This window comes from Lynx rufus, unplaced genomic scaffold, assembly GCF_022079265.1.
Source record: "Lynx rufus isolate CCGP_SWC_20201006 ecotype Redwood Valley unplaced genomic scaffold, mLynRuf1.p SCAF_17, whole genome shotgun sequence".
NCBI lineage: Eukaryota > Metazoa > Chordata > Mammalia > Carnivora > Felidae > Lynx > Lynx rufus.
In genome coordinates this window covers 33,247,071-33,272,524 of record NW_025814831.1, presented here as the reverse complement: position 1 = coordinate 33,272,524, position 25,454 = coordinate 33,247,071, and the positions used below count along the sequence as shown (strand labels likewise).

The 25,454-nt window shown below is 39.0% G+C and overlaps 1 protein-coding gene and 1 pseudogene across 1 annotated transcript in view; one reads left to right on the top strand and one right to left on the bottom strand.

The window, feature by feature from the left end:
• Positions 1-25,454, top strand: part of SLC39A9 (solute carrier family 39 member 9) — a 53,005-nt gene that overhangs the window by 11,702 nt on the left and 15,849 nt on the right. Inside the window, exon 2 of the mRNA XM_047079437.1 lies at positions 9,554-9,662. Within this exon, the coding sequence (XP_046935393.1) occupies positions 9,554-9,662 (109 nt within the window). The remainder of the gene's footprint in view (positions 1-9,553; positions 9,663-25,454) is intronic.
• On the bottom strand, positions 16,713-23,962 carry LOC124512364 (60S ribosomal protein L36a-like; annotated as a pseudogene).

The following is a 25,454-nucleotide window of genomic DNA, read 5'->3' as shown; positions in this document are numbered from 1 at the left end:
ATTTACATTTTCTCAGGCCAACTGAACTTCTTATGTATTAATAATACATATATTGCCAGGTTCTGATGTTTTCCCAGGTTCTTTCCCAACAGGTTTTGGTTTGTGTTTGTTTTTGTAGTCACACTGAACAGTCTTATGGGATTTCCGTTTATGTTTAGTTATTTTATGTTTGAAAAGACTCCTGCTCAAAAAGAAAAACAAATTAGTCCTGTCTTCCAAGGTTGGAGGAAGTGGCATTAATAAAGTATTGCTTGTTCTTACCTCTATGTCAAATGAATTAGGAAAGCAGAAGCCTGTATGCCACTGGGAAAATGGCAAATTTGGAGCCTCGTTTGCTTGAATTTTTATCCAAGTATCCGGGTTTTGAGTTCTTATTCTTGCGAAGGAGGGGCTTAGGGGCCCTTTATGCGTGCTGCTAATGATGTTGGAGATAAGTGCCCATGGTCCTCTGTGCTGAGTGAGCTGATGTCATGCACCTACGTGGTGATACTGGCAGTACCACGTGCCCTTCTAACAGAAGAGGACACTGAACTTGCTCAGGGTCACGCTGCGGCAACTTAGAAGCAGGAAACCTTTGGGCATCTAGTCTCGGCTGTAAGGACTTGAAGGACAAAGTTCATATTTAAGTTTTCTTCGTCATCTGTTACTGACAATTAAAAGCAGGTAATATAGCAGTTAAAGTGAATATCGTCAAGTTAAAGGAAGTCCCTCCTTGAAGTAGGTTTTTGAAGTAGGTTTGTGTGTAAAAATATAAAGATGGCCTTTGTTGCTTGAACAGTAGTACTCTGCACTTGGGATATTTCATTGCTGCAGTGCCTAGAGCTTTGAAGGGAGTAGTCTTATAATAAGCGACGCATCTTGAATTTTTTCGGAGACTATAGCTGATGCTGTCAGTACTAAAATGAGCATGGTACAAGGGACATTGAAATAAACTTTTAAATGCTAAAAGCTTTAAATTAGTGGCTTATATTTCATCAAACCAAATAATTTGACTGTTTGTATGAGCAGTGAAGAAAAACCATTTAACTATGTTGGTGTCTGCCGAGAAAATTAAACTGACTTCAAAGCTTTACACTGATAGTTAATGGCATTGAATACCAGCTGTTTTAATTAATACATCTGGTCAGTCCTTTGGCTCAGTCAGGCTGCAGCTGTGAAACTGTAAAATGAAATAACATAAAGCCAATGGCATTGCATGGTTCCTGCCTCTCTTGAGCAAATACGTCATTTCTCTGACAGAAATTATTACTTTGGGCACTCTCTTTTCATCTTGAACCACACTTGGAATTTGTAGTTCTTCATTTAAGTACATCCTAACTGATTTACCAAAGGCAAAAGAGAGAATCTGTCAGCATTTTAACTTTGACATATATACAATTTTGAGATTGAATCTCAAGTTGTGAAGCTCTGTGAAAAAATAACAGCTATACAGATAACATGGAGCCACGTCTCTAGTGCTTGAAATAAATCAGATTGCATCTAAAATAGTTTAGGTAGTTAAGAAATTAGTAAAAAATAAAACTGGAAACTAACCGGTGGCAGTGATTGACTACTGGTTCTTTTTTTCATCAGAAGTGTTACCTCTATAGTATTAGTCACCCTGAGAAGGTTAGCAGACATTTATCAAGCTCATAAAAGTTATGGAGGGTAAATAATCTCTGTACTGCCTGGTTGAAGATTGAAATGGTGACTAAACAAGGTTTTGAGCTCCTTGGGAAAAAAAAATAAGTGTCATTTCAGGTAGTTGTATTAATGAGACAAATGACAACATTACCTCACATTCACTTTAATGGAATCCTGTTATGGTTCTTTATTATATGTACTTGAATACCCTTTGAGCCAAAGCTTAAATTCTAAAGCAGCTAACCACTGAAAATTCTTGACATGGTTACACTTGTAAGGAATATGTTAGGCCTATTTCCCAGGCCTGATGAAGCTTCACTGCATTTGTGTATCTGTTGATATTAGAGCCAGTGACATGGGGGGTACCAGTCCCTAGTGCTTTGCATGGTGCCGGGCATTTAATTCATTCTTCCAATAAATTTTTAGGGAGAATCTGGTATATGCCAGATTCTGTCCTATAAACTGCTGAACGTTGAGCAGTAAATTAAAAACAAAAATCCCTTCTCTCATAGAACTTAGAATTTTGGGAGGGAAGGACAAACATAGTACTCAGTGGATGTTTAACTTCATTTGGTAAATAAATGTGCTTTACTTAATTTCAAAAGGAACTAAAACATAATGCAGTTGTTTTAGCTTGCTTGGTCTTTCCTCCAAGAAAGTACTATAAAACTAGTTGATTTACTCATGTTTACCTTGATCTCTTCTTACAATTTCTCAAATTCTTTGTTTCTAAATTTGCTTATGTATTATAATACAGACCTCATGTTTACACTGCAAGTCAGGGTTTTCCAGGCTTTTGGGTTTCACGGTCCAGTAATATATATTTTTTTAAGTTTTTATTTATTTTGAGGGAAAGAGAGAAAGGGAGAATCCCAATCAGGCTCCGCCATTTTGGCACAGAGCCTGATGCAGGGCTTGATCTCATGAAACTGTGAGATCATGACCTGAGCCAAAATCGAGAGTTGGACACTTAACTAATTGAGCCCCAGGCTGGTAATACTTTTGAATTTAGGGAAGATTGACACAAGATTGCTTGTTTTTAATTTTGCCAAGTGGAGACACTAAAAAACAAAAACTGTTGTCACCAGATGATTTTTTAAAAGAAAGGACATTTTAAGACCAAAAAGTAGGTAGGGCATAATCTCAGAAGAAAGAATCGTCCTCTACATTGAAGAAATAAAACCTTAGGAAAAGCTTGCTACATTGTCCTCCTCTTACTTTGCCCTGGACCTTTAGAAACTGTCAATAGAGAACAAATATAACTATAATTTTGGTTTTCCTCTTGATGTTGCTGAGGGATTCTTCCGGCTCATACTGTTTAAAGAGGTTGTACAATTGCATGTTATCTTTTTTCAGATAATGGGTTGTATGGGTTTTTTGTTTTTTTTTTTTACATATTTATTTTGAAGGAGAGAGAGAACACACACACACACACACACACACACACACACACACACACGCACACACATGGGAGGGGCAGAGAGAGAGAGAGAGGGAGAAAAAGAATCCCAGGGAGCCTCCGTGCTGTCAGTGCAGAGCTCAACTTGGGGCTCAATCTCATGAACCGTGAGATCGTGACCTGAGCCCAAATCAAGAGTCTGATGTTCAACAGACTGAGCCACACAGGCACTCCCAGACTGTATGTGTTGTGCCATGTGGTGGACGTTGCCTTCGAATGTACAGGGCAACAGTGTGCATTGTCAAATCTAATCATGCCCCTGCCACTAACTAGCCCTAGCCGTGTGATCTTGAGCAAATTATTTCTCACCTTTGGCCTTTGGTTCTTCATCTGTGTATCAAGAGAGGATCATTTTGTACATTTTCTTTGAGTTCTTAAACTTGGATTCTATGTCAATAACTTTGGTAGCTAGTATCCCTCTTTTTAAAGTATGCACCTAAAGATTAATAAAATAAAAATAAACAATTTTTGTTGTGTCTTTCTAAAGATTTGGACCAAGTTCCTTTTCATATTCTTTCAGCTGAGAGCGTTTAATTGTTCATACGTGATTAAAAAAGAGATGTAATTTCATGACTATGTGCTTTAAAGACTTACCATGATTTCTTGTAATGACATTTTGCTGCAGGTGGAAATGCAAGTGTTTTCAAGCTTACTAGGGCCTTTGGGACATTCTTACAAAATCTATTGCAATATATTTAGAAATATGGTCCATATAGGGGCGCCTGGATGGCTCAATTGGTTAAGTGACTCTTGATATTGGCTCAGATCATGATCTCACAGAGCGTGGAGCCTGCTTGGGATTCTCTCTCTCTGTATCTCTCTCTCTCTTTCCCTCCCTCCCTCCCCCCCCTTTCCCATTTCTTCTCTCTCTCAAAATAAATAAACATTTAAAAAAAAAAGAAATGTTGTCCATAGAAATAAGTGAATGGAATTATGGGTAATTTTGCCTTGGAGAGAAGAATATCTAAAAATATTAGATTATTTTATTTATTTTTTACTTTTATTTTTTATTTTTTAAAATTTACATCCAAATCAGGGTTAGCATATAGTGCAACAGTGTTTTCAGGAGTAGATTCCTTAGTGCCCCTTACCCATTTAGCTCATCCCCCCTCCCACAACCCCTCCAGTAACCCTCAGTTTGTTCTCCATATTTATGAGTCTCTTCTGTGTTGTCCCCCTCCATGTTTTTATATTATTTTTGTTTCCCTTCCCTTATGTTCATCTGTTTTGTCTCTTAAAGTCCTCATGAGTGAAGTCATATGATTTTTATCTTTCTCTGACAAATTTCACTTAGCATAATACCCTCCAGTTCCATCTATGTAGTTGCAAATGGCAAGATTTCATTCTTTTTGATTGTTGAGTAATACTCCACTGTGTGTGTGTGTGTGTGTGCGCGTGCGCGCGCGTGTGTGTACACATACCACATCTTTATCCATTCATCCATCATTGGACATTTGGGCTCTTTCCATACTTTGGCTATTGTTGATGGTGCTGCTATAAACATGGGGGTGCATGTGTCCCTATGAAACAGCACACCTGTATCCCATGGATAAATGCCTAGTGGTGCAATTGCTGGGTCGTAGGGTAGTTCTATTTTTAGTTTTTTTTTTTAAATTTTTTTTTTTAACGTTTATTTATTTTGAGACAGAGAGAGACAGAGCATGAACGGGGGAGGGGCAGAGAGAGAGGGAGACACAGAACCGGAAGCAGGTTCCAGGCTCTGAGCCATCAGCCGAGAGCCTGACGCGGGGCTCGAACTCACAGAACATGAGATCGTGACCTGAGCTGAAGTCAGACGCTTAACCGACTGAGCCACCCAGGCGCCCCTCTATTTTTAGTTTTTTGAGGAACCTCCATACTGTTTTCCAGAATGGCTGCACCAGCTTGCAGTCCCAAGATTATTTTATTTTTTTAAAGTTTGTTTATTTTGAGAGAGAAAGCACAGGTTGGGGAGGGGCAGAGAGAGTAGGGAAGAGAGAGAATCTTAGGCAGGCTCTGAACTGCCAGCAAACAGCCAGACATGGGCTCAAACTCACGAAAATGTGAGATCATGACCAGAGCTAAAATCAAGAGTCAGAGGCTTAACCAACTGAGCCACCCAGGTGGCCCCCATTAGATTATTTTAAAGAGGTTAAAATTTAAAAGGCAACATTTTAGGAAAATTCTTTGTTTACTTTATTGATTTGAAGATCTTTTTCTTCATGCCCATAGATATCTAAGTTCTTCTGGATGGCATGTATCACTCAGTTATCTTAAATTTCACCTGCGTCTTAATTTTGTGGTATGCGAGTCTCAAGAACTCACCTCTGCTCCTGCTTTTTATAACTTGTCTCAATGTAGTACTTCATATGAGCCAATGTAGAATATTTTAAAGCACTTGGTAAATGCCTAGTAAATTTGTGGATTGGTCCAGAATTGTGAATACCACTGGGTTTTCCATGCAGTCATTGACATAAAATTGTGATGAATGATTTTTAAGGAATGTTTGAATGACAGATGAATTGTTTAAGAAAAAATTTTGGGGAGGTGCCTGGGTGGTTCAGTCAGTTGAGTGTCCAACTCTTGGTTTTGGCCTAGGTCATGATCTCACAGTTTTGTGAGTCCCAGCCCCATGTCTGGCTCTGCACTGGCAGTGAGGAGCCTGCTTGGGATTCATTCTCTCCCTCTCCCCCTCCCTCCCTCCCTCTCTCTCTCTCTATCTCTCTCTCCCCCTCCCCTGCTTGTGCTGTCTCTGTCTCAAAATAAATAAGTAAATTTTAAAAAAAAGAAAAAGAAAAAAATTTGGAAATGCCTTTTAGTATCCCACATAGACTCTGAGTTTGGTTTCAGAGAGTTGCCATGAAGAAGCTTTGTTAAAATTGAATGGTTCTAAAATGAATCCTTTCAAGGATCCTGGCTGAGTAAATTACTACCTAGGTAATTTGTATAGATCTGTAATTTTGTAGAGTAAAAGGTACCAATCTTAATAGTTCGATGAATTTTGGCAAAGGTAAACAAATGTACCTAACATTCCAGTCAAGATTTAGAACCTTTCCATCATCCTAAAAAAGAAATAACCTGGTGCCATTTTCTAGTTAATCCCTCCTGCCACTGTGTTTTCCCACTAACCCCATCTGCTAGTGGCAACCACTGTTGTGATTTCTTTTGCCAAGGCTTAGTTTGGCCTGCTTTTGAATTACATATAAATAGACTCAGTAAGTAACTCTTGTGTAAGGCTTCTTTCATTCAAACATCAGGACATGTTTTTGAAATTCATTCAGGTTGCTGTATGTAGCGGTAGTTTATTCCTTTTTGTTACTGAGTTCCATCGTATGAATATATCACAGTTAGTTTATACATTCCCTTATCGATGGACATCTGATCCAGATTGTGCCTAGTATTGAGAAAGCGTCTACGAACATTCTTGCACAGGTTTTTTTGTGAACATTGTTATGTCTCCTGGAAAATACCCAAAGTGAAATTGTTGGTTTAACTTGATATGAGACTAACGGTTTTCCAAAGTGGTTGTACCATTTTATGGACCCACCAGCAACGCGTGAGTCTTCCAGTTGCTCCGTGTCTTTGCCATTACTTAGGTTTGTCAGCCTTTAATTTGAGCAATTTTAGTGGCTGTAAAGAGGTATCTTGTAATTTAGATTTGCGTTTTCCTGGTGACTAAAGATGTTGAGCACTCTTTCATGGGCTTATTGGACATCCGTGTATCTTTGGTGAAGTGGCTGTTCAGTGTTTTACCCATTTTTTGTTGTGTGGGTTTTTTGTTTGCTTTTGCCTGTTACTGAGTTGTGGAAGTTCTTTATCAGTATCTTAAGTTGGGTTCCCCAGAAAACAGACTCTAAGGAGGAGATTTGCACACAGGAAGTTTATTGGGGGACACTGTGGGGAATAACACCTGGGGAAGAACGAGCAGGATTAAGCAGATGGAGAAGTTGAACTGTTATTTGGTTATATTAGAGGCCTCAGCTCACCTTGCAGCAGGCTCTGAAGCTGGATGGCCCTTCAGAGATTTCCTGAATGGAGACAAGGAGACCTGGCTTTGTACCTCCCTCCATACAACCCAGTGGACTCGTCATGGGATATGGACTGCCCTGGGAGAGGTTCGTCAGTACCCTTTGGCCCAAGGTCAGGTCCTCACAGGGACTCAGCTGTCTCATCAGACTGCAACACTCCCCGTGGCTAGGGGAACAGGTGTCTCCAACCTGAAGGAGGTGATGTGGACAGTGTTCCCACAGCGTGTTACAGGTGTATGTATTGTAGCTATTTTCTTCCTGTATATAGCTTGTCTGTTCGTTTTCTTAGTGGGTCAGCAAATGTCTTAAGTTCTGATGTGGAATTTTTTTGTGTCCTTGATAAGAAAATTTTGCCAACACCAAAACTGCACAGATATTCTTCCTTCTAAAAGTTTTTGAGTTCTAGATTTTATATTAAGGTATAATCCATCAGGAATTAATTTTTATGTATGATGTGAGCTGCCACCCAAGTAATTCTTGAGGGCGATCAGCTCTTTTTAAGTACATCAGTTTCATTTCTTCTCATCTTCCCTTAATTTGCACTACAGGGGCGTCTTTCATTTCCATTTCCATGGTCAACGTCAAGATGCTGACAGGACAGTTTTCTTCCCCAAGCAATGTATTCGCTAGTTTGATCGTTGAGTTCTGAAAGCAAGTCCCTAAAATGAAATGGTGTGCTCAGTGCAGTTCAGTTTACCATTATTTTTGTCCTTCCTTAGAAGTAAAACTTTACATTCATGAACGTTTTTTTAAAAACAAAGGTGACTTTTAAGAATTCGTTGGAGAAAATGAGAAGACTGACTCACATACCATGTCCCCTTCTACACAGAATAGAGCTGTTTTTCTGTCTTGTGTTCTCTGTGCTCTGACAGTTTGTCTCAAATGAATGCTGTGATTAACAGTGCTTTGATGAGCTTAGTAACTTGTAAAGGACAAAAACTCTTAGAATAGCTCAGTATTAAATATTAAAATAGTAACACCAGTTGTTTGGTGTCATTTTTCCAAAATGCTTCAGTCACTTTCTCCTGTTGCCTCCTATATAAGACATGTACAACTGTTCTTATTTTACAGAAGAAAAGCTGAGGTACTGAATTATGAACCAGTTTGGACATGGGGCCATTTTCTGCCTCCCAAGCCAGTGCCCCCTACTACTGGATGCATTCAGAATGCTGTATCTATAAGTAGCTAATAACGGCCATCCTGAATGTAGGAAGGACCCACCTGGCCTGTGTGCTGGGAAGCAGGGGGTTTCCCCTCTTGCTACATAGCAGGTATTAGCTGGTGCTGACATTGCAACTGTAGTTTCCCTGTTTTCACTGGAGACACAACGAGATCTAGATTCCTTCCTTCCTCCCAAACAAGGAAGGAGCCTTAATGCTTCAACCAGCCTTTCAACTAAGAACCCATTTTCCCACAGACAAAGTATGTATACGTCTGTACGTACATATGTTTGTCCCCCTAGCCTCAGAGTCACAGGTTTAGTAGGAGAACAGAGATAACGCAGACGGTTATTTTTCTTCACCTCATAAGGGAAACTAAGACAGAAAAGTGAAGCATGTACATGACACACCACTAATTATTAAAACATTTTCATAAACAACATACATAACTACCCCCTTTTAGTTTTTTAAATCATTTTTCATACTGCTAAGACTCCAGGAAGCCATATAGGGCACACCTGCTTCAAGACACTTTGAAATGTAATCTTATATATCTTGTATGTTGGGAGGCAATCTCTCAAAGAAAATTGGGTGGAAAGAAAAAAATCGAGATTAGTTTGGATTAAAACTGTAGATCATTTATGGCATTGATTGTGATGATGGTTTCACAGGTATATGCGTATCTCCATACACATCAAGTTGTATACATTAAATATCTACAGCTTTTGGTATTTGAGTCATATCTCAGTGAAACAGTTTTGAAAGAAAATCCATAGAACATTTTAGTACCGAATTAATTAAGCACATTTTTTTCATCGTACTTCGTGTTCGTTGCAGCTCAATTATGAATACGTTTCACAAATTGTATGTTACATATTATGTTTGTAAAGTATAAAGTCAAAAATTTGTTAATGTTTAATTTATACTTAACTCTACTTATGTATACTTGCATTACAAATATGAGATTATCGTTGCATATTGTCTGCCATCAGCTTTTTCCTCATGGCAGTACATCATGAGTTTCTATATCCATGAATAGAATCATAGTGGGGGTTTTTATTTTGTTTTTTTTTATTTAATTTTTGAGAGACAGAGAGAGACAGAGCCTAAGTGGGAGAAGAGCAGAGAGAGAGGGAGACACAGAATCCGAAGCAGGCTCCAGGCTCTGAGCTGTCAGCACAGAGCCCGATGGGGGCTCGAACCCATGAGCCACGAGATCACGACCTGACCCAAAGTCAGACGCTTAACTGACTGAGCCACCCAGGCACCCCTCTTTTCAACAGTTTCTTATGTTTTCTTTCCAGGAGCGACTAAAGCTGGTGACTGTTCTGGGTGCTGGTCTTCTCTGTGGAACTGCGCTGGCGGTCATCGTGCCTGAAGGAGTACATGCACTTTATGAAGATATTCTTGAGGGTGAGAGAGAGAGAAGAGGGCCTTCTTTGAGAGATGTTGTTGACGTGGAGAGTTGAAAGGAGAAGCCTAGTGGGGGTTTTTTTCCTGAACATAGTTCATATTTGCCATACAATTCTACCCTGAGAAGAATTCTTAAAACTTCTCTTCTGACATCTTTGACATTGAACACACCCTTAGCAGTTTGTGAATTGGATGCCCCGATGGCTAATGATGTTAAACACTTTTTCATATGCTTGTTTATCTTTATTATGTGTTCTTTATGATTCAAATTTTTGCCTATTTTTTAAATTGTGTTTTCTGGGGTGCCTGGGTAGCTGAGTCAGTTGAGTGTCTTAAGACTCTTGATTTTGGCTCAGGTCATGATCCCAGGGTCATGGGATCGAGCCATGCTTTGGGCCCTGCACTGAGCTTGGAGCCTGCTTAAGATTCTTTTCTCTCTCCCTCTGCCCCTCTACCTGCTCCTACTGTCTCTTTCTCTCTCTCTCTCTGTCTCTGTCTCTGTCTCTGTCTCAAATTAATTAATTTTCTTATTATTGATTTTTGAGAGTTCTTTATATATTCTAGACACAAGTTGTTATTTTTTTGTTTTTTTTTTGCTTTTTTAAGTAAGCCCTAGGCCCAATGTGGGGCTCAAACTCACGACCCCAAGATGAAAGAGTCACATGTTCTACTGACTGAGCTACCAGGCATTCCCTGGATACAAGTCTTTTATCAGATAGGTGATTTGCAAATATTTTCTCCTACTCATTGGCTTATTTTTTCATTCTGTTAACAGTATCATTCACAGAGTAGTTTCTAATTTTGATGAAGTCCAATTTATCAATTCCTTCTTTCGTGAATTATGCTTTGGAGTCATATCTAAAATCCCTTTGCTAAACCCAAGTTCACAAAGATTTTCTTTGGTTTTCTTCTAGAAGTTTTATAATTTTAGGTTTTACACTTAGATCCATGATCCATTTTGGGTTAATTTTGAATATGGTGTGAAGGTTTATTTTTTTGGATATGGATGGATGTCCAGTAGTTCCAACACCATTTGTTGAAAAGACTATTCCTTCTCTGTTGAATTGTCTTTGCAGCTTTGTCAAAAATCAATTGAGTGCACTTGTGTTGGTCTATTTTTGTACTCTCTATTCTGTTCAATTGATCTACATGTCTTTCCTTTGCCAATACAGCATTGTCTTGATGACTATAACTTTATAGCAAATCTTGACATCAGATATGGAGTCCTTCTAACTTTGTTCTTATTTTTCAGAATTGTTTTGGTTAAACTAGTTCCTTTGCCTTTCTAAATAATTTTAGAATCAGCTTGTCAGTATCTACAAAATATGGTGAGACTCTGATTGAGTTGAATCTAAGCTTAATTTGGGGAGAATTGACATCTTAAAAATACTGTATTTTCCAATTCATGAATACAGTATAGATCTCCATATTTTTTTAGGCCTTTGATTTCTTTCATCAGTGTTACAGTTTTTTGTTTTTGTTTTTTTTTATTTTTTTTAACATTTTATTCATTTTTGAGAGAGAGAGAGAGAGAGAGAGAGAGAGAGAGAGAGAGAGAGAAAGTGTGAGCAGGGTAGGGGCAGAGAGAGAGGGAGACACAGAATCCAAAACAGACTCCAGGCTCCAAGCTGTCAGCACAGAGCCTGATGCGGGGCTCATAACCTGAGCTGAAGTCGGCCGCTTAACCAACTGAGCCACCCAGGTGCCCGTTTTTGTTTTATTTTTTTTATTTTTTTTTAATGTTTATTTTTGAGAGAGAGAGAGAGAGAGAGAGAAGCAGAGTGTGAGTGGGGGAGGTTCAGAGAGAGAGGGAGACACAGAACTCGAAGCAGGCTCCAGGTTGTCAGCACAGAGCCCGATGCGGGGCTCGAACTGAGATCACAACCCGAGCTGAAGTCGGACACTTAGCCAACAGAGCCACGCAGGTGCCCCTGTTTTGTATGTTTTTTTTTGTTTTTGTTTTGGGGTTTTTTTTGGGGGGGGGGGTTGTTTGTTTTTTAAGTAATCTCTACACCCAGCATGGAGCTCGAACTCAAAGCCCTGAGATCAAGAGTTGCATGCTCCACAAACGAGCCAGCCAGGTACCCCCAGTATTGTGGTTTTTAGCATACAGATCTGCAGGTATTTTGTTAGATTTATACCTCAGTAATTCATGTTTTTAGTATGATTGTAAATGGTCCCGTAAAAATATTTTGATTTCCAGTATTCTAGTATATAGAAATTTGCTAAACCTAACTTGTTATAGGAGTTTTTTTGTAGATTCTTTGGGATTTGCTAAACAATCGCATCGTCTATGAGTAGAGACAGTTTATTGTTTTCCTTTCCAGAAACACTTTAATGTTTATCTTTCCAATAGTCTTTTAAAATTTTTTTTCCTTTTCTTATTGCACTGGCTAGACTATCTAGTATGAGGTTTACTAGGAATTAAAGTAGTCAGCCTTGCCTTATTCTCATTCAGTCTTTCACCATTAAGTATAGTGATAGCTTGGGGCGCCTGGGTGGCTCAGTCAGTTGAGCATCCGACTTCAGCTCAGGCCATGATCTCACACTCCGTGAGTTTGAGCCCTGCGTCAGGCTCTGTGCTGACAGCTCAGATCCTGGAGCCCACTTCAGATTCTGTGCCTCCCCCTCTCTCTGCCCCTCCCCTGCTTATGCTCTGTCTCTCTCTGTCTCAAAAATAAATAAAAAAATACTAAAAAAAATTTTTTAAAAAAGTATAGTGTTAGCTATAGGTTTTTTTAAAGACTTCCTTTTCAAGTTAAGAAAGTTTCTCCTTTTGGGGCACCTGGGTGGCTCGGTTGAGCGCCCCACTTTGGGTCAGGTCATGATCTCACAGTTCATGAGTTCGAGCCCCATGTCGGGCTCTGTTCAACAGCTCAGAGCCTGGAGCCTGCTTCAGATTCTGTGTCTCCCTCTCTCTCTGCCCCTCTCCCACTTGTGCTGTCTCTCAAAAATGAATAAATGTTAAAAAAAAAAAAAGTTTCTCCTTTTATTCCTAGTTTGTTGCAAGTGTTTATCTAGTCTCTTAATGTGGTGAATTACAGTGATATTCAAATGTTGAACTAGACTGTGTATACCACCCCCCTTGATTGTTAGTAGATTATCATCACTGGATTCAATCTGCTGATATCTTGTTGAAGGTATCTGTATCTTTGTTCAGGAGGACTATTGGCCTGTGGTTTTTCTTTCTTAAAATGTCTTTGTATGGTTTTGTTGTCAGAGTAACGCTGGTCTCTTAGGGTTGGAAAGTGTTGCCTCTTCTGCATTTTGGAAGTCTGTAAAAAAGCAAAAAATATTTCTTTCTTAAATGTTTGCTAGAATTTACCAGTGATACCATCTAGGCCTAGAGTTTTCTACTTTGGAAGGTTTTTAGCTATGAATTCAGTTTATTTAATAGACATAAGACCATTCAAATTACCCATTTTTTTCTAAGTTAAAGAATTAGTCAGGGGCGCCTGGGTGGCTCAGTCGGTTGAGCGTCCGACTTCGGCTCAGGTCATGATCTCACGGTCCGTGGGTTCGAGCCCCTCATCGGGCTCTGTGCTGACAGCTTGGAGCCTGGAGCCTGCTTCGGATTCTGTGTCTCCCTCTCTCTGCCCCTCCCCCACTCATGCTCTGTCTCTCTCTCTCTCTCTCTGTCAAAAATAAATAAACATTAAAAAAAATTTTAAAAATTACTCATAGTTGTTCATAGTAACCTTTTTTTCTAATGTCTTCATTAAATTTTTTTGCCCCAAAGAACCATGTTTGATTTCATTTTTTTTCTGCTTTATATTTTGTTGATTTCTGTTTTGCCTTATACATATTAAAGCTTTTTGGTCAGGTACCTACTACACATTTAGGATTACTAGGTCTTATTGGTGAGCTGACCTTTTTTCATTATTATGTCCCTATTTATTCCTGATAAATGTTTCTTGTTCTCAAGTCTGCGTTATTTGATATTAACATAGCCACTCCAGCCACGTTCCTTTTGAGTAGTGTTTACACGGTATATCTTTTTTCATCCTTTTACTTTTAACGTATATCATTCACTATTTTTAAATTGGATTTATTGTAAACAGCATATAGTTGAATTATATTTTTTAAAATCTGATTTGACAATTTCTCTGTCTTCTAGTTGGTGTATTTAGACCAGGGGTCAGCAAACTTTTTCTGTAATGGGTCAGACAGTAAATATTTCAGACTTTGTGAGTCATGTGGTCTCTATTGATACTATTGAATTCTGCCATTGTAATCAAGGGTACTGATTCTTTCCTTTGTGATCACCACTCTTCTGCTGAGCCATCCAGTGAACGTACTGTTTCAAATATTATATTTGTCAGTTTTAAGATTTCTACTTGGTTTCTTTTTATAGTTTCTATTTCTTCAAATGACATTCATTCATTTGAAGTGTTTTTTTACCTTTACCGATGAAAGCGTAGTTATAATACCTGCTTTAAAGTCTTAAGTATTCCAGTATCTGAGTTGTCTTGGGGTGGGTTGATTGTTTTTTCCCTTCATAATTGGTGAAATTTTTCTGTTTCTTTGTATGTCAAACAAGTTTGGGTTGTATTCTAGACATTTTTAATAATATATTTTGGGACTTTGAGTCCTTTCAAAATCCTCTAGAGAATATGTAATTCTTTTGTTTTAGCAGTCACTTAGCCTGGTTGGTTTCAGACTGTGAAACCAGTGGTGCCTTTTTGGGTGATGGTTTTAATTTTAGTTCAGTTTTCAAAGCCTTTGTAATGCTGCTTTGGGTATGTCCCATCCCTGCAGAGCTCAGGGGTGAGTCTGGGACTTGTGCCTTTATACACACTGTGAAGGGAACCCTTCTTAGCTCTTTCCTCTCCCGGATTCCTCTCACACTCCCTGGCTTCCAGGGGCCCATTTACTTCATTCTCTGGCCAGAAAGATGGAGTTTTTCTAGGAGTTTTAGCTGCCTCTGCTGTCACTGCACACTTCTGTGTAACTTGGGACACCTTCAGGCCAAAGTGGCAGGAGAAAAGAGAGAACAGAATAGCCAAATCCTCCCCACCCCCCATGCTCTTCAGACCACTCCTGCCAGAAAGATGTGGTTTTTCTGGGGCTTGTAACTACCTGGGTTGCTGCCATGCCGTTCTGCAACTGGGACCACCTTCAAGGTAGGGCTGGGAAAGAAAAACGAGGGGTGGTTTCCCTCCGTACCAACACCTCTCAGCAGCCCCTTTCCCTGGTCCTCTGGCCAGAAAGACAAAGTTTCTTTTGAAGTTTTTGCTGCCCTCTCTCCTCTTGCTATTGTTTACATTTGTTAGTCCTTAGGTAGTTGTTCTTTGTGTGTTTTGTTCCGTTTTTGTAGTAATCATTGTGTAACTGAGGCTATAATAGGTTTACTCCATCTTAGCCAGCTCCAGAAGTCCCTGTCATTTTTTTTAAATTTTTATTTTAGTGTATTTATGAGACAGAGACAGAGCATGAGTGGGGGAGGGGCAGAGAGAGAAGGAGGCACAGAATCCCCAAGCAGGCCCCAGGCTCCGAGGTGTCAGCACAGAGCCCAATGCGGGACTCGAACTCACGAAGTGTGAGATCATGACCTGAGCCGAAGTCAGACGCTTAACCGACTGAGCCACCCAGGTGCCACCCCCATCATTCTTTTTAAAAAGTAAAATATTAATACCCGATTCTGTGAACAGTTCTTGAAGTAGCTTAACCATCATACTAACTTCAAACTTTTAATCTCCAAATTTCCCACATCTCTCTGCACTCTGGTGAGCTTGCTCACATTGCTTTATTTTCTGCAACTTTATCATTTTCTTCCCCCACCCTTTTCCTCTTTTTCTTTTTGTAGATCAAATCAACTTTTCTCCCAACTTCAAGAAAGGAGTTTGTGTACATGTTTACCACAGCCTATAGTTTAGTTCTTCTGTGGACCTTATAATTATGATAATTAACAGATATTTTTTCAGAGCTCAGTGTACTGTGTTAACCAAGTGCCAGGGTACTTTAATAAGCATTATTAAATACTAATTAATGTAAAAAGGAATCTCTCACATATTTTTCTATAATTATAGCTCTAAAATCACTGGAATTAGATCAGCATTCATATGAGAAGACTGTCTTTCTACAGAAACAAGTTTTAAGAAGATGGTTTATGGAGGACTTCAGTGCTTGCTTACTGTGGGGCTAGATTTGAAGCCACCGTAATTTTTTGGAACATGAGAATTGGTACATTGAGGAAGACAGGCTATGGGGTCAAAAACCTAAATATAAACCTGATATATTATTCATAACTGTTAGGATAGTCATCGGAACTGTTACCAGAAATGGCTCAAAATAGATTATTTTACTAATTTGTCAGTGAATGCCACATATCAGATTTTTTAGAGAAATACAGTCATCTTATGGTTTTGTCATTTTGCTCTACGTTTAAATAAAAGGAAGGTAAATCTGTTATATTTAATTAACTCTTGTTCTGTCTCTTTAAAACTCTTAAACTTTATCCTCAGGATTCTGAAACATGGATGATTGTGGACTGATATCTGTCTCTTCTACTTCTTAGTTTGTCTGCTAAAGTGTCTGATCTCTACTTTTTCTCCCTCCCTGCCCCCCACATTGTTTTATTACTCACTATTGTTTCTGACCAATATTCAGGTCAACTATGTAACATAAGATGTTTAAAAATGAATCTCCCAAATTCCATTTGATATATACCTATGTTCCTGGATATTTACTGAGCACTTAGCATATGCCAGGTGTTATGTGAAGCTCTTCAGATATGTTGTCTAATTATCACAACAACCCTCTGAGACAGATACTGTTTTGCAAACGAGGACATTAAGCCACAAGGGAATTGAACGACTTGTCCAGGGTACTCAGCCAGTAAGTGTCAGGATCAGGATTTGAACACAGACAGTCTTTACTCTGAACCCTACACTTTTTTTTTTTTTTTTTTTTTTTAGCATAAATTTCCCCACAGGGAGAATTTAACTGATGGCACTAGTTTACTTTCCTCTTAAAAGGCTAATTGCAACCAAATGAAGTGAATGTAACCTCATGATTTGATTCTCTTCATAATATAACAAAATATGAAGCTTAGAACTGGACCACGTGGCCCTTTCTCTTTGAATCGCCTCCCAGTTCGGAATGCTTGCCCCTCTTAACAGCCAGCATTTTGTTAGATCTGCAGTTGGACTCAGCACATCCAAGCCTCTGCACAAGCTTCTTTGTACTTTTACCCTTTTTCCAGAAAATCGGCTTAGTCTGCCCACCATAGCCACTCTGCTTCCTGTCATAATGCCACTTGCCCTGGGCATAAAGAGAACCTTTGCCTTTCTTGTACTGTGTCACTTTGTGGGGTTAGTGCCTGCCGCACCTCTTGCAGCAAGTCCAGCGTGTTTTGGGAATGTTCACCGTGTTTGCAAGAGCACTATCAGCACGGGAAAAAAATTAGGCCTACCCTCTTAATGATGCTGTGCTACATGGGGTACCTCGCGAGGAATTTAAAATCACCATTGCAGCGTTTATCTGCTGAAGAGTTCTTACAAAAAGAGATTTTTTTTCCTTTTAAAAGCACAGTAATATTTTGACCAAAGATACGTTAACTAACATCGCTTTAAAGCGTCAGCTTTATACATTTGATTGTGATCAAGTTTTCTCTTTTACATGAGAAACAGAACATGTCACCAATAAGCAGAAGCTATTCTGCCCTTATTACTGAAAACACATCAGGTGTAATAACTATTTGTCTTTGCCAGAAATAAAAAACTATATAATAGAGATCTATAAATATTGCAAGGCATGAGTAAATGTTAGGAAATTAAAAACAACAAAGGCCAGAATGAAAACTGGAGATCACTTCAAAAAAAAAAAAAGCCAGATTACCTGAAAATTTGTTTCTTTTATAGAAGTACATATTAATCTGAAGGAAGAGCTTCAACGAATCTCCTTAAAGGGTGAATTGATTCTGTTACCTTTAATGCAATGAATGTCTGTGACAAAGGACGGCTACAGGCTACACATCATACAAATGGAACTTACTGGAAAGATTCCTATATAAATATCTAGAGAAAGAAGCTCATAATGATTTTCAGAACACTTTGTTAGTGGCGTGAGAAATATGTGTCTGATGTGCAATATGCAGGGATAACACCATTGGTTTGCGTACTTTGCAGCAAGGAGTATGATGTGGAACAAGTCTCAGGCTAATCAATTACCAGCCGGTGTCCTGAGTAATCAGACATACTAACCTGAAAGCTCATTCATGAATAACACATATATACAACTTAATGTATTTTAATTAAGTTAAAATTAAACTATTTTGAAATCCCAGTTTTTGTTAGGTTCAGTTTCATGTCCAGAGTAGAAGGAAGAATGAGTGTATTAATATTCAGTATCTGGATTCCATTGCTAATTTGTGTATGTACCAATAAGGTGATTATCATTCACTTTGAAAAGGGTTTATGTTTGTTTTTTGGTTAATGTTTGCAAATAAGACCAATAATGCCTACCATTGTATATATTCCAATAAGTATTTCATGTTTTTATATAAAGCTAAATTCCATGTGAATGATAAGCATTCAGATCTTTTATGAGAAGCTCAATCAATAGCACATTTATTTCAAGCAATATTTACTATATGTTGCTGATATTTTACTTATTTGCTAAATTTTTACATCAAAATAAGTATTAACCCCTTCAAAATTATAACCATGAAATTAGGTGCTTATAAAAGTGATTTCTTAAAAAATGTTGGAAATCTTTCTCTAATTTACTTCCAGAGTGTGTGGCACGTTTAGATGAGTATCATCAGCGGCAGCAAGATTTTCCTTGAAAGTTGTTTTGGTTTGGGGAAATACAAAATGTATTCAATGCCAATCTGCACAATAAGATAGCTGATCAATTTATTCAATACTATTTTATATCAAAAACAGGTGATAACTATAAAGACAGTTTTATTAGGATTCATAAACTTGACTCTTAAGCAGTAACAAAAGAAAAGTTCCAAAATTATTTTAAGAAAGCATTGTTGGCATCTTACACTTGTCAAAATGGCTAGAATCAAAAAGATAATCAATCAAAAGACAATGTTGGTGAGGATGTGGAGAAAAAGGAGCCCTCGTATACTGTTGGTAGGAATGTAAATTGGTGCAGCCACTGTGGAAAACAGTATGGAGGTTACTTGAAAAATTAAAAATAGGAATACTATATGATCTAGTAATTCCACTACTGGTTATTGACCTAAAGAAAACTAAATCAAAAAGATACATGCACCCTTATGGTTATTGCAGCATTATTTACAATAGCCAAGATATGGAAACAACCCAAGTGTCTATTGATAGATGAATGGATAAAGAAGATTGTGTGTGTGTGTGTGTGTGTGTGTGTGTGTGTGTGATGGAATATTACTCAGCCATACAAAAGAATAAGATTTTTGCCATTTACAACAAGGTGGATGGATCTGGAGGGTATTCTACTAAGTGAACTATATCAGACAGAAAGACAATACAATATGATTTCACTTATATGTAGAATCTAAAAAACAAACCAAAAAAAAACTTTTTTATTTTTAAAGAGAGTGCAAGCAGAGAAGAGGGAAAGAGGGAGAGAGAATCTTAAGCACACTCCACACTCAGCACAGAGCCTGATGGTGGGACTCAATCCCATGACCCTGGGATCGTGACCAAAGCTGAACCTGAGTCAAATGCTCAACCAACTAAGCCACCCAGGTGCTGCCCCCACCCCCGCCCAACCCCCGAAAGAACCCAAACAGACTCTTAAATGCAAAGAACAAACTAGTAGTTGCCAGCCGGAAAGTGACTGGGGTGATGGGTGAAATAGGTAAAGGGGATTTAGAGGTACAAGTTTCCAGTCATAAAATAAGTCACAGGGATGAAAAGTATGGCATAGGGAATTTAGTCAATAATATTGTAATAACATTGACAGATGGTAACTGTCTTACCATGGTGAGCACTAAGTTAATATAACATTGTATGTTAATTATATTTCATTTTTTTTAAAACATTGTTGGAATAAGATAATGAAGGGTCTTATACTCACCTAAGTTTTAAAATTCTGATATAGTTATACCTCATAAAATAAAATGATGTTGGCTATCCTTTGAACGTTGTAATTAGGCTGACGTTTCAGGGCTATGGACACCCCGAAAGTAATTACCTTTAAAAATTATTATGCAGCTGTTCACAAATAATAGTATGACTATACCCAAACTCTTGGCATAACCTGTAACCTAATTTAGTGTGTTTATCTCTTACCTATTACAGCTGAATTTATAAAGACACATGTGCATAATTATCTTCAGACTAGAAGATTATATTTTATTTCCATTAAAAAATATTTTTATCTAGGAGCGCCTGGGTGGTTTAGTCGGTTAAGTGGCTGACTTTGGCTCAGGTCATGATCTTGTGGTCCATGAATTCGAACCCCGGGTCGGGCTCTGTGTTGACAGCTCAGCCTGGAGCCTGCTTCGGATTCTGTGTTTCCCTCTCTGCCCCTCCCCTGCTTGTGCTCTTTCTTTGTCTCTCAAAAAAAATGAATAAATCTTAAAAAATTTTTTTCAATCTTTTTATCTAAGAAATTATTAATTGCCATAACTTTTGTTTTTTTTTAAATTTTTTTTTTTAATGTTTATTTCTGAGACAGAGAGAGACAGAGCATGAGTGGGGGAGGGTCAGGGAGAGGGAGACACAGAATCCGAAGCAGGCTCCCGGCTCTGTGCTCACAGCTCAGAGCACAGCTGTGTGTTTAAGCTCTGACACGGGGCTTGAACTCACAGACTGTGAGATCATGACCTGAGCTGAAGCCGGATGCTCAACCGACTGAGTCACCCAGGTTCCCCTAATTGCCATAACTTTTGAAATGAAATGCCACATTAAAAAAATATAGAATTGAAGGCCATTTTTTTCCTTCAGCACTTGTTTGTTGAGTATTTGCTAGATTTTTGGCCTTCTATTGATTTTTAGCAGTTCAGAGATCTAAGATCTAGCCCCAGCCTTCAAGAATTCACAGCCAATAGAAAATGAATAACAACCAATGACAGCAAGGGTTAGCTTACTTTTTCTGTAAAGGGCCAACTAATAAATATTTCAGGCTTTGTGGGCCACATGATTTCTGTTGCAGTTACTTAACCCTGGTGTCATAGCATGAAAACAGCCATAGATAATCTGTGAACAGATGAGCCTGGCTATGTTCCAATGCGATTTGTATTTACAAAAATAGACACCAGCCCTGTACTATAGTTTGCTGATGTCTGAATTCTGATATAGTGAGGTAGGACCTGTGGTAGAGAGATGCCTAGTGTGCTATGTATGAATGAAGAGAAGAGGACATAAAATCTCAAGGAGGAGGAGATGATGAGCTGAGTCTCCAAAGACAAGGGATTATCCAAGAGAGGCAGAATGGAGAGCCCCTGGATTCACTAATGTGTGCAGAGTACAGGCAGAGGCAGAGAGGAGAGCCCAGTTAGGTGTTAAGTGGGCACCTTATGAAAGTGTAATCATTTAGATCCTCGCCAATAGCATCTTTCTAAATAGTATTGTAAATTGTCGCTACGTAGCTTTTTTTTTTAAGATGATTTAGTTCATATTCTCGAGGCCATGCAAAACTAGTCTCTCAGCTTGCAAAGAAGACCTACTTGAAAAATGTTGAGGGCAGCCATCTCAGTATTCGCCTCAGTACTGCATTTTGAATTTTTTTGTTTTTATTGAAATATCGCTTACAAAAAAGTATGTTATACACGTATGGGCAGTGTATGGCTCAGTGATTTTCACAAACTTAATACAGTCATGGTACCATGAGGCTACATTTTAATTGTCCACCATTACTAATTCAAGAGTCTTAGACTGCTTCTCAAACTTAATTATTTTTCCTCTCTGAATTTTCAGTCACTTCTTTGGCTTAAAACCCTTACTGCTAACAAGTTTGTTTGTGTAAGGAACTGAGTGGTTCTTACACAGCCTGCCCACCTTTTTCTCCTAGGCCTGTTTGACGTTCAGCTCTCTTTAGTTGACCACTGCAGGCCCAGGCTTCTGATTTCTAGAAAATGCTCCTTATTCCAAAATCATCCATTTCTCCCCTGAGTCTCTCCACCTCCAGTAGTGCTTTCAAACTAAAAGTAGCAACTAAGTGAGTCTTCAAATACATTCAGCGAGTTGGACTTGTAACCAGGATTTAAAAAGAGCCTGGGGGCACCTGGGTAACTCAGTGGGTTAAACATCTGACTTCTGCTTGGGTCATGATCTCACGGTTCGGTTCGTGAGTTTGAGACCCGCATCAGGCTCACTGCTGTCAGCACAGAGCCCACTTTGGATCCTCTGCCCACATCTCTTTCTGCCCCTCCCCTGCTCATTCTCTCTCTCTCAAAAGAAATAAATTTAAAAATAAAATAAAAACCTGGTGGAGGGACAAAGAAAGAGGGAAAGACAAAGAAATGGAAGAGTGCGTTGTTAACCAGTTGAAGCTTCACTGTTTTGTGAAACTTTGTAGTTCGTTTTTCATATAAATAAAATTTATTTTTGGGGCGCCTGGGTGGCTCAGTCGGTTAAGCATCCGACTTCGGCTCAGGTCACGATCTCGCGGTCCGCGAGTTCGAGCCCCGCATCGGGCTCTGGGCTGATGGCTCAGAGCCTGGAGCCTGCTTCCGATTCTGTGTCTCCCTCTCTCTCTCCCCCTCCCCCGTTCATGCTGTGTCTCTCTCTGTCTCAAAAATAAATAAACGTTAAAAAAAATTTTTTTTTAAATAAAAAAATTTATTTTTTACTATGGGTCATGGTCTTAAAAGTTTAAAAACCATCATAAACCTCAACTTAGTCATTTAAAAATACCACTTAACATTAACATCAGAATAACAATTGATAGTCAAAGACCTTGTTTAAATCAATAAAATGGAAATGTATTGGCCAAAGTAGAACTTTTCCGTGTCCTGGAAGAACATTCCATCTCATTTTTGAAGATGACACGACCAGTGTGATTCAGAGATGTTACAGGACAACAATCACTCATGAATGTATCCCTCATGCATGTACACGCAATAGTCTTTTACCAAATAGTAGTAAAATGAATCCAGCAGTATAGAAAAAGGATAACACATCTTAACCAGGTGGAGTTTATCCCAAGAATGCAAAGCAGGGTTTAGAGTAATATCCAGAAACCGGTTTCAATTATTATATTAACAAAATAAAGTAGAAAAACCATTTGATCATCCTTAACAGGTACAGAAAAGCCTTTGACAAAATTAACGTTTATTTATTTTTGAGACAGAGAGAGACAGAGCATGAATGGCGGAGGGTCAGAGAGAGAGGGAGACACAGAATCCGAAACAGGCTCCAGGCTCTGAGCGGTCAGCACAGAGCCTGACGCGGGGCTCGAACTCACAGACCGCGAGATCATGACCTGAGCTGAAGTCGGACGCCTAACCGACTGAGCCACCCAGGCGCCCCGTCAAAATTAAACTCTCCTTCGTGAAAAAAAAAAAATCACAGCAGACTAGGAAAGGATTTCCTTAGTGAGAAAGGGCTTATTTGAAAATCCTACGGCTATGGGCGCCTGGGTGGCTCGGTCGGTTAAGCGGCCAACTTCGGCTCAGGTCATGATCTCACGGTCCGTGAGTTCGAGCCCCGCGTCGGGCTCTGTGCTGACAGCTCAGAGCCTGGAGCCTGTTTCAGATTCTGTATCTCCCTCTCTCTCTGACCCTCCCCCGTTCATGCTCTGTCTCTCTCTGTCTCAAAAATAAATAAACGTTAAAAAAATTAAAAAAAAAAAAATCCTACGGCTAAGACACCTAAAGTTTAGAACAAAGCAAGGCCGTGTCCTCCCAGCCATTATTTAACATCGTATTTGGGGCTTCTAGCCAGATCCTAGCCCACAGTAAGGCCAGGGAAAGAAAGAAAAGGCATAAAGATTGGAAAGAAGCAAAACTTTGTGAAGATGACATGATCATGTACGTAAAAATGGTTGAAGTTTTAAAGCCTCACAATAGCAAATGTTGACAGTGGCATAGAGCACCTAACGCTCCTACACTGCTGTTGGGCATGGAAGATGGTACAGCCACTGGAAACTGGAAAACAGTTTTTCATAGTCAAACCTACACACAACCCATCAATTCCAAGCCTATGTATGTACCCAAGGGAAAAGAAAACGTGTATCCACAGAAAGACTGGTACCTGAATGCTTATAGCAGCTTCATTTATAGTAGACCGAAATTGGAAATAACCCAAATGTCCGTCAATAGGTAAATGGGTAAACAAATCGCATGTGATACATGCAAAGCATAGATAAATCTCAAAACATCATGCTAAGCAAAAGAATCCTTACCCAAAAGAGTACATCTTGTATGGTTGCATTTATACGAAATCCTAGAATAGGTGGGAAAAAAAAAACCAAAAACCTCTGGGGACAAAAAGCATATCAGTGCTTGCTTGGGACCAGGAGTGATATATTGACTTCAGAGTAGCATAAGAGAACTTTCCTGGGATTTTTAAATATTTGGTATCTTGTCCTGGTGGTAGTTACTAAGAGTTTTTGCACTTGCAAAAACCCATGTGTCTTATTCTATGTAAATTATATCTCAGTAAAGTTGTTGTTGTTGCTTTTTAGAGAGTTTTTTTTAATTTTTTTTTTTAGAGAGATCTAGACGTTTAATTTAAAACAAGTGGACAAAATCAGTGTTAGAAAAAAATCTCCAGCTTAAAAAATTACTGTGGGATGATGAAAATTTCTGGAGATAGATGATCGTGATGGTTGCAGAGCAGTGTGAATGTACTTAAAGCTGCAAATGGCTTAAAAATGGTTAAGGGGCTCCTGGGTGGCTCAAGCGGTTAAGTGTCCTACCCTGGATTTTGGCTCAAGTCATGATCTCACGGTTCAAGGGGTCGAGCCCTGCCTTGGGCTCTGTGCAGACAGCAAGGAGCCTGCTTGAGATTCTCTCTCTCCCTCTGTGTCTCTCTGCCCCTCCCCCACACTCACGCTCTCAAAATAAACGTTAAAAAACGGTTAAAATGGTAAGTAAATTTTACATTACGTATATTTTATCACATTTTTTAAAAGGTTAAAAAAAGAAAACAGCTATGAAAACCAAAAAAAAAAAAATCCTTCAGGAATTAGATGGATATATAGGTGGGTTTTTTTGTTTTTGTTTTTAATCTTAAGATAGCATGTGCTTTGTGCCCCTCAAAAATATCTTTTAAAGAATTAAGGCAGGGATATGCATGGGTGGCTCAGTCAGTTGGGCGTCCAACTTCAGCTTGGGTCGTGATCTCACAGTCTGTGAGTTCGAGCCCCGCGTCGGGCTCTGTGCCGACAGCTCAGAGCCTGGAGCCTGCTTCAGATTCTGTGTCTCCCTGTCTCTCTGCCCCTCCCGTGTTCATGTTGTGTCTCTCTCTGTCTCAAAAATAAATAAAAACACTAAAAAAAAAAATTTTTTTTTTTTTTAAATAAAGAATTAAGGCAGGGACGCATGGGTGGCTCAGTCGGTTAAGCATCCAACTTTGACTCATATCATGATCTCATGGTTTGTGAGTTCAAGCCCCACATCAGGCTCTGCATTTACAGTGCCGAGCCTGCTTGGGATTCTGTCTCTCTCCCTGTGTCTCTGCCCCTCCGCCACTCATGTGCGCACTCACACACTCGCGGTCTTTCAAATAGATAAACTTAAAAAAAAAAAAGAAGGCAGAATCTAAAATATTACAAGGATCTAAAAATTACGAGTAATTTCTTTGATCAAAGGTAAAAATGCTTAATCCAAGTATGAATGAAGAATGTCTAATGTGTTAACATGAAACACAGCAAAGATCAGGATTCTGGCCTTGAAGTATTTATGCT